The 13648-nt window shown below is 39.5% G+C and overlaps 1 protein-coding gene across 5 annotated transcripts in view; it reads right to left on the bottom strand.

The window, feature by feature from the left end:
• Positions 1 to 3905: 3905 nt before the first annotated feature.
• The window catches only part of LOC121291413 (eyes absent homolog 3-like), a 64885-nt gene continuing 55142 nt past the window's right edge, over positions 3906 to 13648 (bottom strand). For all 5 annotated transcript variants that reach the window (XM_041212539.1, XM_041212541.1, XM_041212538.1 and 2 more), the window contains exons 17-19: positions 13086 to 13207; positions 10583 to 10683; positions 3906 to 5054 (exon numbers count right to left, since the gene is read on the bottom strand). In XM_041212539.1, coding sequence (XP_041068473.1) covers positions 4974 to 5054; positions 10583 to 10683; positions 13086 to 13207 — 304 coding nt within the window. In that variant the 3' untranslated portion in view covers positions 3906 to 4973. The remainder of the gene's footprint in view (positions 5055 to 10582; positions 10684 to 13085; positions 13208 to 13648) is intronic.

Below are 13648 nucleotides of genomic sequence, written 5' to 3' on the forward strand. Positions count from 1 at the left end.
AGAAAGGGGATAATTAATCAAAGAGTTGACGTTGAGTCCTCATGACCCGGACATGTCATGAGGACTCGAAACGTCAACTCTTTTCTTCTCCGCCGATGCTGCCAGACCTGCTGAGTTTTTCCAGGTAATTCTGTTTTTGTTTTGGATTTCCAGCATCCGCAGTTTTTTGTTTTTATAATTAATCAAAGGTCAGCTCACTGGGAAGAGCTACACTCCCACCAGAGCAATGTTTCAGCACTGTTCTTATCTCTGCAATATTCACTGTTTACTGATCACAAGGATGCTAGCCCGAGGTTTCAAGTGAAAGATGGTACAAAACACACACATGGGGCTGGATTTATTGCAGCTTGGTGTGGCAGGGAACACAGTGGCCAGGTCCACTTAATTGCGGGAGAGGCTGCATGTCAATCTATCAGCAGCAGGAAAACCTCCCGCAATTAAGTTGGAGGTGGGAAGGGGCCAATGTGGGAAACCCACCCTCTTACGGTGGGATGTCAGTTAGGCTCATTAGTGAGCTTAACCAATACTAAATACCCCACAGGAGCAATGTTGGTTCCCCAGTGTTCACCAACCAGTGAGCAGGATCTGCATTGGCAACAATAAATTCCAAGCATGGTGTTAAAACCTTACTCTAATCAATTTGAATAAATCTAAAAATTCACCAAACGTTTTACATATTTAAAAGCTGCCAACCCAATAAAATAAAAAATATTGTATTTCAATTTTTAATATGGTTTCATTACTTGCCAATGGCTGACCCCTGGATTAGGCCAGACTGGTTCAATGAGTCTTTTGGGTTAGGTCAGTTGTATAAAGACTGACCGAAGGTTTTATTAGGTTGCACTGGATTCATTGGCTGAATTCACACACATACTGTAATGCACTATTTATTGTAAAAGCCTTAGGGCGGGATGTTGCCAGTTACCGTTTGGACTTTTATGTCAGTTACACAATGTAACAAGTGTTATTTATTAAAGTCATTCACAACAAATTATTTAGCCTACTGCATCCTCTGCTCCCAATGTGGTTTCCTCTACATTGGAGACACCAAACACAGACTGGGTGACTGCTTTGCCATTTCAACACTCCACCCTGCTCTCATGCCCACATGTCCGTCCTTGACCTGCTGCATTGTTCCAGTGAACCTCAACGCAAAATGGAGGAACAGCACCTCATCTTCCAACTAGGTACTTTACAGCCTTCCGGACTGAATATTGAGTTCAACAACTTTAGATCATGAACTCTCTCCTCCATCCCAAGACCCTTTCTGACCCCCACCACCCCGCCCCCCCGCCTTTTCCAATAATTTATTTATATTTTTCTTTTCCCACCTATTTCCATTATTTTTAAATGTATTTCCATCCATTGTTTTATCTCTACCTTTTAGCCTATTTCAATTCTCCCCCCCCCCCCCACCCCCACTAGGGCTATCTGTACCTTGCTTGTCCTTTCTACCCTTAATGTCCCCTTTAGCACATTCTTTAGATAATATCACCACAGTCAACACCTCTTTGTTCTTTTGTCTATGAAATCTTTTGGCAATCTCCACCTATCACTGGCCCTCTATCCAGCTCTGCCCGTCCCACCACCCCCCCCCCCCCTTAAACCAGCTTATATTTCACCTCTTTTCTATTTTTCCTTAGTTCTGGAAGTCATTCGGACTCGAAATGTTAACTGTGTTCCTCTCCACAGATGCTGTCAGACCTGCTGAGTTTTTCCAGGTATTTTTGTTTTTGCTCTAGATTTCCAGCATCTGCAGTATTTTGCTTTTAAATTATTTACAATGCTGGAAATACAAAGGGAAACTAAACTAAGCAGGTTTTCAGACTAAGCAAATGAGGAAAGGACTTGCTGCTTACTGGAGTTGCTGGAGACTATTATGTTTTTATAATGATAAAAAGGCACTAATCACTCAAGGATTGAGTAAATGCATTGTGGGTTCATTTATTAAGGCTAGGCACATGAGAACATATATACATAAATAGAAAGCTTGAAGACTTAAGCAGCAGAGCTGTGCTCTCCGCTCAAAGGCAAAAGTGAAACTAAGGCTGGATTGTATGACACACTTCCCTTCCACTGAAGTCAAGCTGCTATACCTTAAAGGCATATTACAACAGAGACAAGCAGTCAGGGAAAGCATGGAAAAGGCAGAGGACAAAAGAAACAACCAGATGGAGGAAAAGAGTGAAAGGAAAAACCATCAGTCCACCTCAGACCAACATTATTCAGGTGTGCCAGATGCAGAAGGCATTGCCATTCACAGGTTGACCTCTACAGCCACATGTTCAATTCAGAAGTGACATATAACCCAGGCACAGTCCATCATCTCCCGAGGAGGACTGATGCCTACATAAATGAGGGAGTCATCTGGAGTTTTTTCATGTCTACTGTTAGGACTCCTTTCCACACCAGAAAGTTTTCAGGTGAATTCATTTAAAAGATTAAATTTCAATTATTTTAAATTCAAGATTTCTTTATCATTATTTTAACGCTGCAGGTCTTAGTTTTGTTTCTCTGGTGTGTTATTCGACAGAGAAAGGAATCAAACCACCATCTCAGTTTGCCATCGCTGAATTAGGAAGTAGAGAATAGCTGGAGGTGGAATGGGGGCAGGGGAAAATAATCATACACAGAAGTACAGACCAACTTCTACAACTAAACTAAGATAAAAGTAATCATATTCTTCTGTTTCCCTTTTAACCCAAACACATTAAAAATTCAATTGTCTGATTTGGTATTAGTAATAGAACCACACAATAAATGATTTACAATGTGGAAACCAAAAATCATAGCTCAGTTTTCACAATGCAAATAGATTTTAATTACCACACCATTGGTGGTCTCATCTTCAGATATTTAGGTCCTAAGCTCTGGAGTTCCCTCCCTACACCTCTCGGCCTCCCTACTTCACTTTCCTCCTTTAAGACATTGATGCTGAATGAATTCTTGCATTTTGGCTTACACTGCGACTTGTTTGATTAAGAGGCCCTATAGATCAGTGATTCTCAAACATTTTTGGTTGAAGTACCCCTTTTCAAATGAGTTACAACTCCCCATCTGGACTATATAATACTCATGATGAGAGTGTTGCATATAAAGAGGTTTAATAACACCTTTAAGAAAACTCAAAGTTTACTTTGAGCGATCAGTGAAATGGGTGTGCATGCTTCTCATCACAGAGTCTGCATAATTGAGCTACTAGGGAGTATTGTGTACAATTCTACCTCTGGGAGGCAAGTAGTCAGGCCATTTTTGTTACCAATAAGTGTTTGACATTTGCCAATACTCAGGATATAAACACAATGGGTAAGACTGTAGGAAGGAAGAATACACAAACAGCACATAGTATTTACAAAACAGAATGGTGCTAACTGATCAGGCTTGAGTGAATTATGGCAGAGTATTAAAGTTTTTATTTACCAAAATGTCACAATACCAAGTGTTCCGAAATTGTTCTTTTCTATAAATAATGTCTTTTCATCAACAGAGGTAAAATAGTCTTCACAATTAAGCAAGGGATAGTTTGCTCTTAGCTGCAGTAAAGATCACAGAAAGAGACAAGGAGTTATCTATAAAAGAGTTCTGGTTTGGCCCCAGCAGCCTCCACTGAACTCAAACTGCTGAATGCAAACCACTCATCTTAGGAATGGTACGAAGGTATTCAACTTACTCTTCATGATAAAGGGTTGCAGTCTAACTTCTCATTTAATATTTGTGGCATTGAACGCGGCCTGATTTATGCTCAACTTGTGTTGCATATAATTTGAAACGTGAAACGCACAGAACATGCATTGAAACGGACAGATGGGCAATTAATTTTCAAAAACTTCATTTGCATTCTACAGCTTGGAATAAATAAAGTTCGTAAATATTTTAAACAACAGCAGTAGGCACAGCCAACTATAGTATTTCTATGTTTTTTATTCATTCATTCATTCACATTATTACCAGCATCTCAAATATCCAAATTGCTCAAACCAGATATTTCCTATGGGGCGTTTGACTATAAAAAGAGTAATAGCAAAGTCCACTTGTAATATCATAAAAATATGCTTAAAGAACAATCCGAGTGGAGCTGCTAACAATAGGAAATCGCTAATATAGTGATTCCGTCACTGACAAAAAAATAGAAAGAAGCAATTTAACTTCTGAGGGTCAAAGGAAGGGAAAGATTACACCACATCAAGATCAGCATATTATCTCCCTCCTCTACTACTGTCAAGTAGTGTCAAACTGAAAAGGTTCACTTCTGTATTTGAGGCTCGATCTGGTACTGAGTGGCACCGTATCACCTTGGGAACATTCAGAATTGGTATACAACCACAAAGATGTTTATTAAAAACTACACAGAATTACACTTAAAAAGACCCCCAACTGAAATGAAGGTCTGTTTAAAACAAAAAGATAAAACTGCTCCTTTATACTTCTCGCCAAATAAATCTCCAATGCATTTCTGCAGCCTAGCTTCCCAGTAATAAATCACTGCTAGATCTGGGTTGGTCTGTAGATAATGCTGAAGTACGGATATTCAGAAACATTTATACAGTAAAGCTTCCAAAGAATGTTTTGCACAAAGCCTCAATATTAATGCCTGCAGAGGTTTCAGTGCATTTAACATGGAGCAGACACTTACTTGGCTATAGTCCAGCACAGGATCTTCTCTTCCTTTAAACATCCATATAGAAATTTTGATCTATGTGAACAGATTTTTTTTTTTTTCAAAAAAGGGGTGATAATTTAACCTTCTAGAGTTCCTGCAGAGTGTGTTTTCGTATGTGTGTGTGTTTGTTTGTTTGTTAAGTTAACGCCTGACATTAATAAGCAGATCGTTCGCATAGTTCGACTGCCCACAGTCCTAACTGGTTTGTTCTGGGTTAAACAAGAATCACTATGAATGAAATTAGTGGTCCATCCTCAAACATGGTGCAAGGCATCTGTTGCAGTTGCTCAGCTTCTTGTTCCTTCCCAGCTGTTCACAGGTAGTCCAATTCCAGGGCTTGATACAATGACACCAGATCACCATTATTCAATATTCTCCAAAATGGCATGTTGTGCTGGAATTAAGAGTATACACATAATCAAGTGTAAGAAAGAGATAAACCTTAGTTAAACATTGCAACACAATTATAGCAAATTCTTTGAACTAAAGATTACAAATAGAAAAAGGGTACTTTGTGTGAATGTATTTTTTTTTGCTCCCTCCTTTCATCCATTTGAAAATTGTGCACTTTGTCAATGTAAACCTGGAAACTGAACCTTTTGTGCTTTGTACCCCTAAATGAAGTCCAGCAGATGGCTGTCAACCTTCAGGCACAGAGGGTTACATGACCAGAAATAGCATTACATTTCAAACTGTAAAATCATTTATTGGTTTATAGAAGTGAGATTCAGAAGGCTTAGCTGCAGACAAATTTCATAATAAATTAGAAGCAACTGTATGAACTTTACCATGGCCAAAGATTTCACATAAGACCATACGACATAGGAGCAGAAATTAGGCCATTTGGCCCATCGAGTCTGCTCCGCCATTCAATCATGGCTCATCAGTTTTTCAACCCCATTCTCCCGTCTTCTCCCCATAACCTTTGATCCCCTTACCAATCAAGAACCTATCTATCGCGGTCTTAAATACACTCAATGACCTGGCCTCCACAGCCTTCTGTGGCAATGAATTTCATAGATTCACCACTCTCTGGCTAAAGAAGTTTCTCCTCAGCTTGGTTCTAAAAGGTCTTCCACTCTATCCAAGCTTTTCGGTATTCTGTAAGTTTCAATCAGATCCCCCCATATCCTTCTAAACTCTATCGAGTATAGACCCAGAATCCTCAAACGTTCCTCATATGTTAAGCCTTTCATTCCTGGGATCATTCTCGTGAACCTCCTCTGGACCCTCTCCAGGGCCATCACATCCTTCCTGAGATACGGGACCCAAAATTACTCACAATATTCTAAATGTGGTCTGACCAGAGCCTTATAAAGCCTCAGCAGCACATCCTTGCTTTTATATTCTAGTCCTTTCAAAATAAATGCTAACATTGCATTTGCCTTCCTAACTACTGACTCAACCTGCAAGTTAACGTTAAGAGAATCCTGGACTAGGACTCCCAAGTCCCTTTGCACTCCAGACTTCTGAATTCTCTCCCCATTTAGAAAATAGTCTATGCCTCTATTCTTCCTACCAAAGTGCATGACCTCACACTTCCCCACGTTGTATTCCATCTGCCACTTCTTTGCCCATTCTCCTAACCTGTCCAAATCCTTCTGCAGCCTCCTTGCCTCAATACTACCTGTCCCTCCACCTATCTTTGTATCATCTGCAAACTCAGCCAGGGTGCCCTCAGTTCCTTCATCTAGATCATTAATGTATAAAGTGAAAAGTTGTGATCCCAACACTGACCCCTGCGGAACTCCACTAGTCACTGGGCACCATCCCGAGAAGGACTCCCTTATCCCAATTCTCTGCCTCCTGCCAGACAGCCAATCTTCTATCCATGCTAGTACCTTGCCTCTAACACCATGGGCTCTTATCTTACTGAGCAGCCTCCTGTGTGGCGCCTTGTCAAAGGCCTTCTGGAAGTCCAAGTAGATAACATCCATTGGCTCTCCTTTGTCTAACCTACTCATTACCTCCTCAAAGAATTCTAACAGATTTGTCAGGCATGACCTCCCCTTGATGAAACTATGCTGACTTTGCCCTATTTTACTATGCACTGCCAAGTATTCTGAAATCTCATCCTTAATAATGGACTCTAAAATCTTACCAATGATAGAGGTCAGGCTAATCGGCCTGTAATTTCCTGTCTTTTGCCTCACTCCCTTCTTAAACAGGAGGGTTACATTAGCGATTTTCCAGTCCTCTGGGATCCTCCCTGACTCCAGTGATTCCTGAAAGATCACCACTAACGCCTCCACTATCTCTTCAGCTATCTCCTTCAGAACTCTGGGGTGTAATCCATCTGGTCCAGGTGATTTATCCACCTTCAGACCTTTCAGTTTTCCTAGCACCTTCTCCTTGGTAATGGCCACCATACTCACTTCTTACCCCCCAACTCTCTTGAACTTAGGGGATGTCACTCGTGTCTTCCACTGTGAAGACTGACGCAAAGTACCTATTCAGTTCCTCTGCCATTTCTTTGTTCCCCACTACTACTTCTCCAGCGTCATTTTCCAGCAGCCCAATGTCCATTTTGCCTCTCTCTTACCCTTTTTATATCTAAAAAAACACTTGCAATCTTCTTTTATATTACTGGCTATTTACCCTCATATTTAATCTTCTCCCTCCTTATTTCTTTTTTAGTTGTCCTCTGTTGGTCTTTGTAGGCTTCCCAATCCCCTGGTTTCCCACTGCTCTTCACCGTATTGTATGCTTTCTCTTTAGCTTTTATGCTGTCCCTGACTTCCCTTGTCAGCCATGGTTGCCTCGTTCTCCCTTTAGTATGCTTCTTCTTCCTAGGGATGAATTTTTGCTGTGTCACCCAAATTACTCCCAGAAACTCCTGCCATTGCTGTTCCACTGTCTTTCCTGCTAAGCTCATCTCCCAGTCAATTCTGGCCAGCTCCTCCCTCATACCTCTGTAGTTGCCTTTATTCATTTGTAATACCGTTACATCTGATTCCAGCTTTTTCCTCTCAAATTGCAGGGTAAATTCTATCGTATTATGGTCACTTCCTCCTAAGGGTTCCTTCACCTTAAGCTCCCTTATCAAATCTGCCTCATTATACATCACTACATCTAGAATTGCCTGTTCCCTAGTGGGCTCCACCACAAGCTGCTCCAAAAAGCCATCTCGTAGACATTTCACAAATTCCTTTTCTTGGGATCCACTACCAAACTGATTTTTCCAGTCTACCTGCATATTGAAATCTCCCATGATTACTGTAACCTTGCCTTTCTTACACACCTTTTCTATCTCCTGGTGTATATTGTGCCCCACATCCTGACTACTGTTTGGAGGCCTGTACATAACTCCCATTATGGTTTTTTTACCTTTGCAGTTCCTCAACTCTACCCACACAGATTCTACATCATCTGACCCTACATCATTTCTTGCTATTGATTTAATTTAATTTCTTACTAACAAAGCAACCTCAGCTTATATTTTTTATAGACAGTACAAAAAAATTAATCCAACAAGACTAATCTGTCAATGGTTGTGTATCAGTTGTAGTATGGATGTTAGTAAGATATACACCACACACGTTGAGAAATCCAAGGATAAAGTGAATTATACTTTCAATGATTAGTGCTGGCTATGACTGTTGAAAATAAAGATGCTGGAAGCCCAAAAAACAATATCCTATGCAGTATATAATAAAGCAGATTGTCAGGTGTTTGTAAAAAGACTGAAATATAATGTTTTTGAGTGTGACTCTATAGAAACCCATCCAGTTAGTAAACAACAGTGCACAGAGGGAAGACATTTTTGTAAACCACTCAATGCCACCTTATAGTTTGTATAGTCTATAGTATGTAGAGAATGCATCGCAAGATCAGTGAAATCAAGCAATATGCAACAACTTGGAATGAGCACAGAAAAGTGCATGATTACATGAAAACAAGACCGTTGTGTTTAACATCACAACAGGTTTATTCCAATGGATTTCTTCTGTGGAGCTGGATTATGACCAGAGATATAATTTTAATGTAACTGAAAGGGTAAACATCAACAAAAGGAAACTTAAGCAATGATCCCTGAAGGATAGATATGGGGAGGTTTATTCTTTCACATGTACACTCTGAGTTGGGGAACGTGGCTTTCTGCTTAGTAGGTTTTTATTTTACTATTCTTTTCGCTGTTGCTTGCAGACCCATGCTGTGAGGAAACCGGCTGCTGCACATACCTGCAATACTTTGAAGTACCCTTGGGACATCCAGAGGCCATTACACTCTAGGACTGAAATTCCTCAGAGTGGTAATCAGTGTCAGAGTGCCACTTCATGCCCAATGACTTATGTCAATGTTTTTTTTAATCTCATTTGACCCAACCTCCCAACTCAGGCTAGGAGAGATCCAGGCAGTGCAGTGCATCCTCAAGGCCCGGCGAAGTGCAGGAGAGTGGAGGAGGCCACACTCCCTTTTTCTCTTTTTTTTTTTACAGCACTAAAGGCCTTAAGCCAGCTAAGTTTAAAGGTCTATTGAAATTTAAAGGTCTTTGATAGGCCAGGCAGAAGGTTGGGACAGGCCTGCGGTAGAGTTTGGGGGGGGCGGGGGGGGGAGAAAGACCCATGTGGGTGAGGGGAATGGTTGGAGTAGTATGACACTCCTGGGGGTGGTGGGGGGAGTCCCATAGGGGTCGGTCTGGGTCTGTACAATATTTACCCAGAGGTTAGAAGGGGTTTTAATTCTAACTTTTTCTGGGTAACTATTGATGTAACCCAGTCGGAACCATCCAAAGTTTGTGATTTAAATTGTATTTTTGGATGGTTCTCAATGCAGGGCAATTGCCCAGGGGAATCAGCAGCTCTGGGCAATTGATGTGTGAACTTCCAAAGGGGATTCCTCAGCGCATCTTTGGGGTACCCCTGCAATCAGACGCTGGGGAGCTTCAAAGTTAAGCCCCTACTTAGATACAAGTTTGTTCTTTTTCATTCACTGATAGTCCAGAAAATAAACTAATTTTTAAGCCCTATTTATATATTTTTAAAAAATCATTACAAGAAACACAGCAAACAACCATCACATTTTTTAACAAATGCTTCTTTGGAGATGTTCCATCTCAGGGAAGGGGACGTTTTAAAAAAATATTGTTTGAAGGTCACTTAGCATGCATGCAAATTGACAGGAATTCAGTAATTAATAAAAATCAAAGTAGGCAGAAAAGGGATAAGAAAACACTTGGAAAATGAAAAAGAAAAATGAAACAATGCAATGCAAGTAAATAGTGTGGAGAAGCGGAGTTATAATTGGATATAATTATTGAGAAACTGAATAAAATTAATCACTCAAAAAGTTGTAACACACTAAAGGCAAGAAAGCTGATGAAATACTTCAGACTTCATTTACACAGACTAATGGGGCAAATAACAGGTATCATTTCAAGGATCAGTAATTTGCAATCAGGTGGTAGTGTTAAGCTCACACATATTGCACATCAAGGCACAATAATTGGCTGGGGGAAAAGTTACATTATAGCAAATTTTGCCAGAACTTAAAATACAACAAATGAACAAAGGTGAAATTGGGACTTTCAAGCAATATATATTTAAAATGCATTTTGCATACAAGTGGATTTGACTCTAAAAACTGGTGTAACTTTGAAGAAAAAAATGGCAAAAGCAGAGTTTACCTTATTTGATTTGTTAGATTCAACCCCAGGCAAAAATGTTAAAGTTTTTGGTGATGGTCGCCTTCTATTAAGAGATATCTCGCTACTCACCAAAAGAAAACACATTATGATACTTTCAAACAATCAAAGCCAATATTTTGCTACACTCCAATCCCAATCAACTATTCCATCCTTATTGCAATTTCTGACACTTATCCCTTTATGTGGTGTTACAATTGTGTTTGCTGCTTTTGTATCAAACCTTGTGAAATGTGCACAACTTACATTCACTGCAAAACACTGCAAGTCAAGCTTACCCGTTTAGCTGCATACTCCTCATCCCGACCATCCCCAATGACTACATATGTAACTTTCTTCCCAAATCTGGACACAATGCGCTCAAAACAGCTTTCTTTGCCTGAAGAAAAACAAATACATCTTATTGATTTTACGTCCCAGAGAAGATGGAGGATTTGTTTACACAGGCTTCATGAATACTTTCCACCTGCACTTCAGGGCCAACTGCTTAAAACTTTCCTTCCAGTAAAATAATGGTTTGCATTGAAGAAACCCTGCTGAAAAGGCTCACAAGAGCATTATGGAGTGTGGCAATGTACTTGAGGTTCAGATGTTAAATTAAGGAGCCATCTATCTGCTCAGATGGGCATTGAAAAGATCATCCCTTTGCTGTCAGCATCACTTGTTGAGCAGGGAATTTTCCAATTAACATTCCTTTTTCAAGTTACACCATCAAAAACCGGTTGGGGTCTGAGAGAGCTTGCTGGCAATGAACAGTTAGTTACCTCATTTACCCACCCCAGACATAATTAATTCTGTGAAGGGCAGACACCCCAATAACATTGAACATTTCTTGCGATTGGCTTTTCACATCAACCTACAGGTGGTGATTTTAAAGCTCTCTCAGGAAAAAGTCCTAAGCAGCTGGAACCCGTATTCTGTGTCAGTCTAAACTGGCAAGCAGAATAGGCTGAACTAAACTAAAAGAAATTTCAAGTCAGCATACAACAGAGGCAGATTGCATATTTCCCTGCTGGTTTTAAATAATAAAAGAGGTACTCAATATAATAAAATAACCCTAAAAGACTTTTTTTTATTCTTCAACATGGCAAATTCATCCAAATTACAATCCATACAATACATATTTGAAAACGTTTATCCAAAGCAGAAAATCAATGGCCCATGCTTGGAACAGCAATGCATTCACTTCTTCCAACCAACACCAGCATGAAACACAAGTCAAATGCTAAATACTGCTTCATTTACAATGCCAACATGTCTTAACTAATCCCTTATGCCCCCATTGTACCAAGAGCTCTATACTGAATTCACATCTACTGAGGTGTGATTCAGTGCGTAAGTCATACAGGGTACCTAACTTCACTTTGATTCAAAACCTGTTCATGACGGTGGACCAAAGCTGGAGCAACAACTCTCTAACTACAACATCCCAAAACCCAATGTGTGACATATATATCACTGTGCACATGGGAGGTGCCCTATACCTGGCCACTGAACCAATAGTCAGTGCACCAGCAAATGTAGCATGCATCACAAGTATTAAGTGCTGTACACAATAGGCACTTTGGTTTCCTATGACACTCAAGACAGCAGTACATGCATCTTGCAGTCATACACCCAACTAAGAGAGCCCAGGGGAACATGGCGGCAGAATTGTTAAGTGACTTACCCTGGCTCAGCTAATATAAGGCATTAGAATAGAAAACCCTAAATAGCATTATATTTCCATATCAGATATCCTAGACAGTTTTCAGCATGAAATCATACCCATTAAGAGCCATGTTAAGACTGGCCAAAATCATTTTACTGAGGTTTTTAGCAGCTGTCCAAGACATCCAACAGTCTGAGCTAGATTCTAACTCATGGCCCAGATATGAACTGAATGTTCCAATTCACTGTTCTATGCAGCTCCCCCTATTGGATTATTTGATATTCACAATTATAATGAAACTATATGCAAACCTGAACAAAATATGCTCTAAGCAAACTGACATTTTCATTGCCAGCAGTAGCTTACTTAAATAATGTTCTTCACACTTAGATTTCTTTGAATGAACTTATTCCAGTTCACTCAAAACTTTACAACTAACAAAATGACAAAAGCAGAGAATGTCATAACTATCAAAACTTATTCTAACAGCACCTAGATGATCAGAATTACCTGATGAAAGGTTAAAGAAGTCAGTAATACTTTGGAATATAATACCAGATGTTGGGATAATCAAATGGTGTTGACAAGTCAATTAATTACAAAACAACTTATTCTAGAACATATTAAAAAAGGGCAGTTATATAATGATAAATATTAAAAATATAAGGTCACATAAAAACTAATATAAGAGTCACTAACAATAGGGCAGGTTGCTGGAAGTCAGAAAAAGACCCACATAAGCTGATGCTCAAACCCTAATGATATTTGTTTCCCTCCACCCTACAATAAGCCAAGTAAATATATAAGTAGTGCATTTCCAGGTATCTAAGTTATACCACGATTAGTTGCAAGAATTTGCACAAGTCTAGTGCAACTCTCATCATTGCACAACAGTGACACCCTTAAAATGTTCTAGATATTGAAGCTACTTGGAGCATGATTAGAATCTCCATCAGAATATTACAAAACAACATCAATTCCACTTTTTTTGATAAGGCTAACTTTGCAACACAATGTGTGAAGTTTGAAAAAAATTACTCAACTAGTCGTGTTGGTGGAGTTGCATTTGATTATGAGAAAATCATCCAAAGACAATAACTATAAAATAAAATTGAAAACAAATCCCTTACCTATTTTTGTGGCACTGTAAATGTTTTCAATGGGGAAAATTTCACCCAGTCCATACAGCAACACTTTAGCCAGAGCTGGAACTAGTTGTGTTGTAGTGACCAGTATGTTAACACAGTTTCTTCTGGAATAAAAAAAGACCCCAACTAGTCTATTTATTTTTCTAAACGTATGTTACAAGCTCTTTTATTCCCTTTAAAAAAAATCTTTTGTGTGATCATCAAGCTGAAGAAGTCAGTCATGTTGGCTGCCAGCTTCAACATCTTGTACAATTTGGGGTTTCTCCACTTTATATGTCAACCATCCTTGTGCTCTCTCCAAGCAAGATCATTAGTGCTTAAATATGAGCAGTTTTGTACAGGGGGTCCACTGCTTACTAGAAACTTGATTGTAAGTAAGATTAATTTGAAGCTTTCAAACAGCAGACAGATTTCAATTTTCTGTTAAAATAATAGATGAAAAATTATATGCAGCACATGCCCAAGTTCCCAATCTGCATTTCTGGCAGCAGGCAAGGCTTCCCAAGGATGCAAAGGCAGCAAATTCCTTAAACATGCTTCCAGAG

Source organism: Carcharodon carcharias, chromosome 19 (genome assembly GCF_017639515.1).
Source record: "Carcharodon carcharias isolate sCarCar2 chromosome 19, sCarCar2.pri, whole genome shotgun sequence".
Lineage (NCBI taxonomy): Eukaryota > Metazoa > Chordata > Chondrichthyes > Lamniformes > Lamnidae > Carcharodon > Carcharodon carcharias.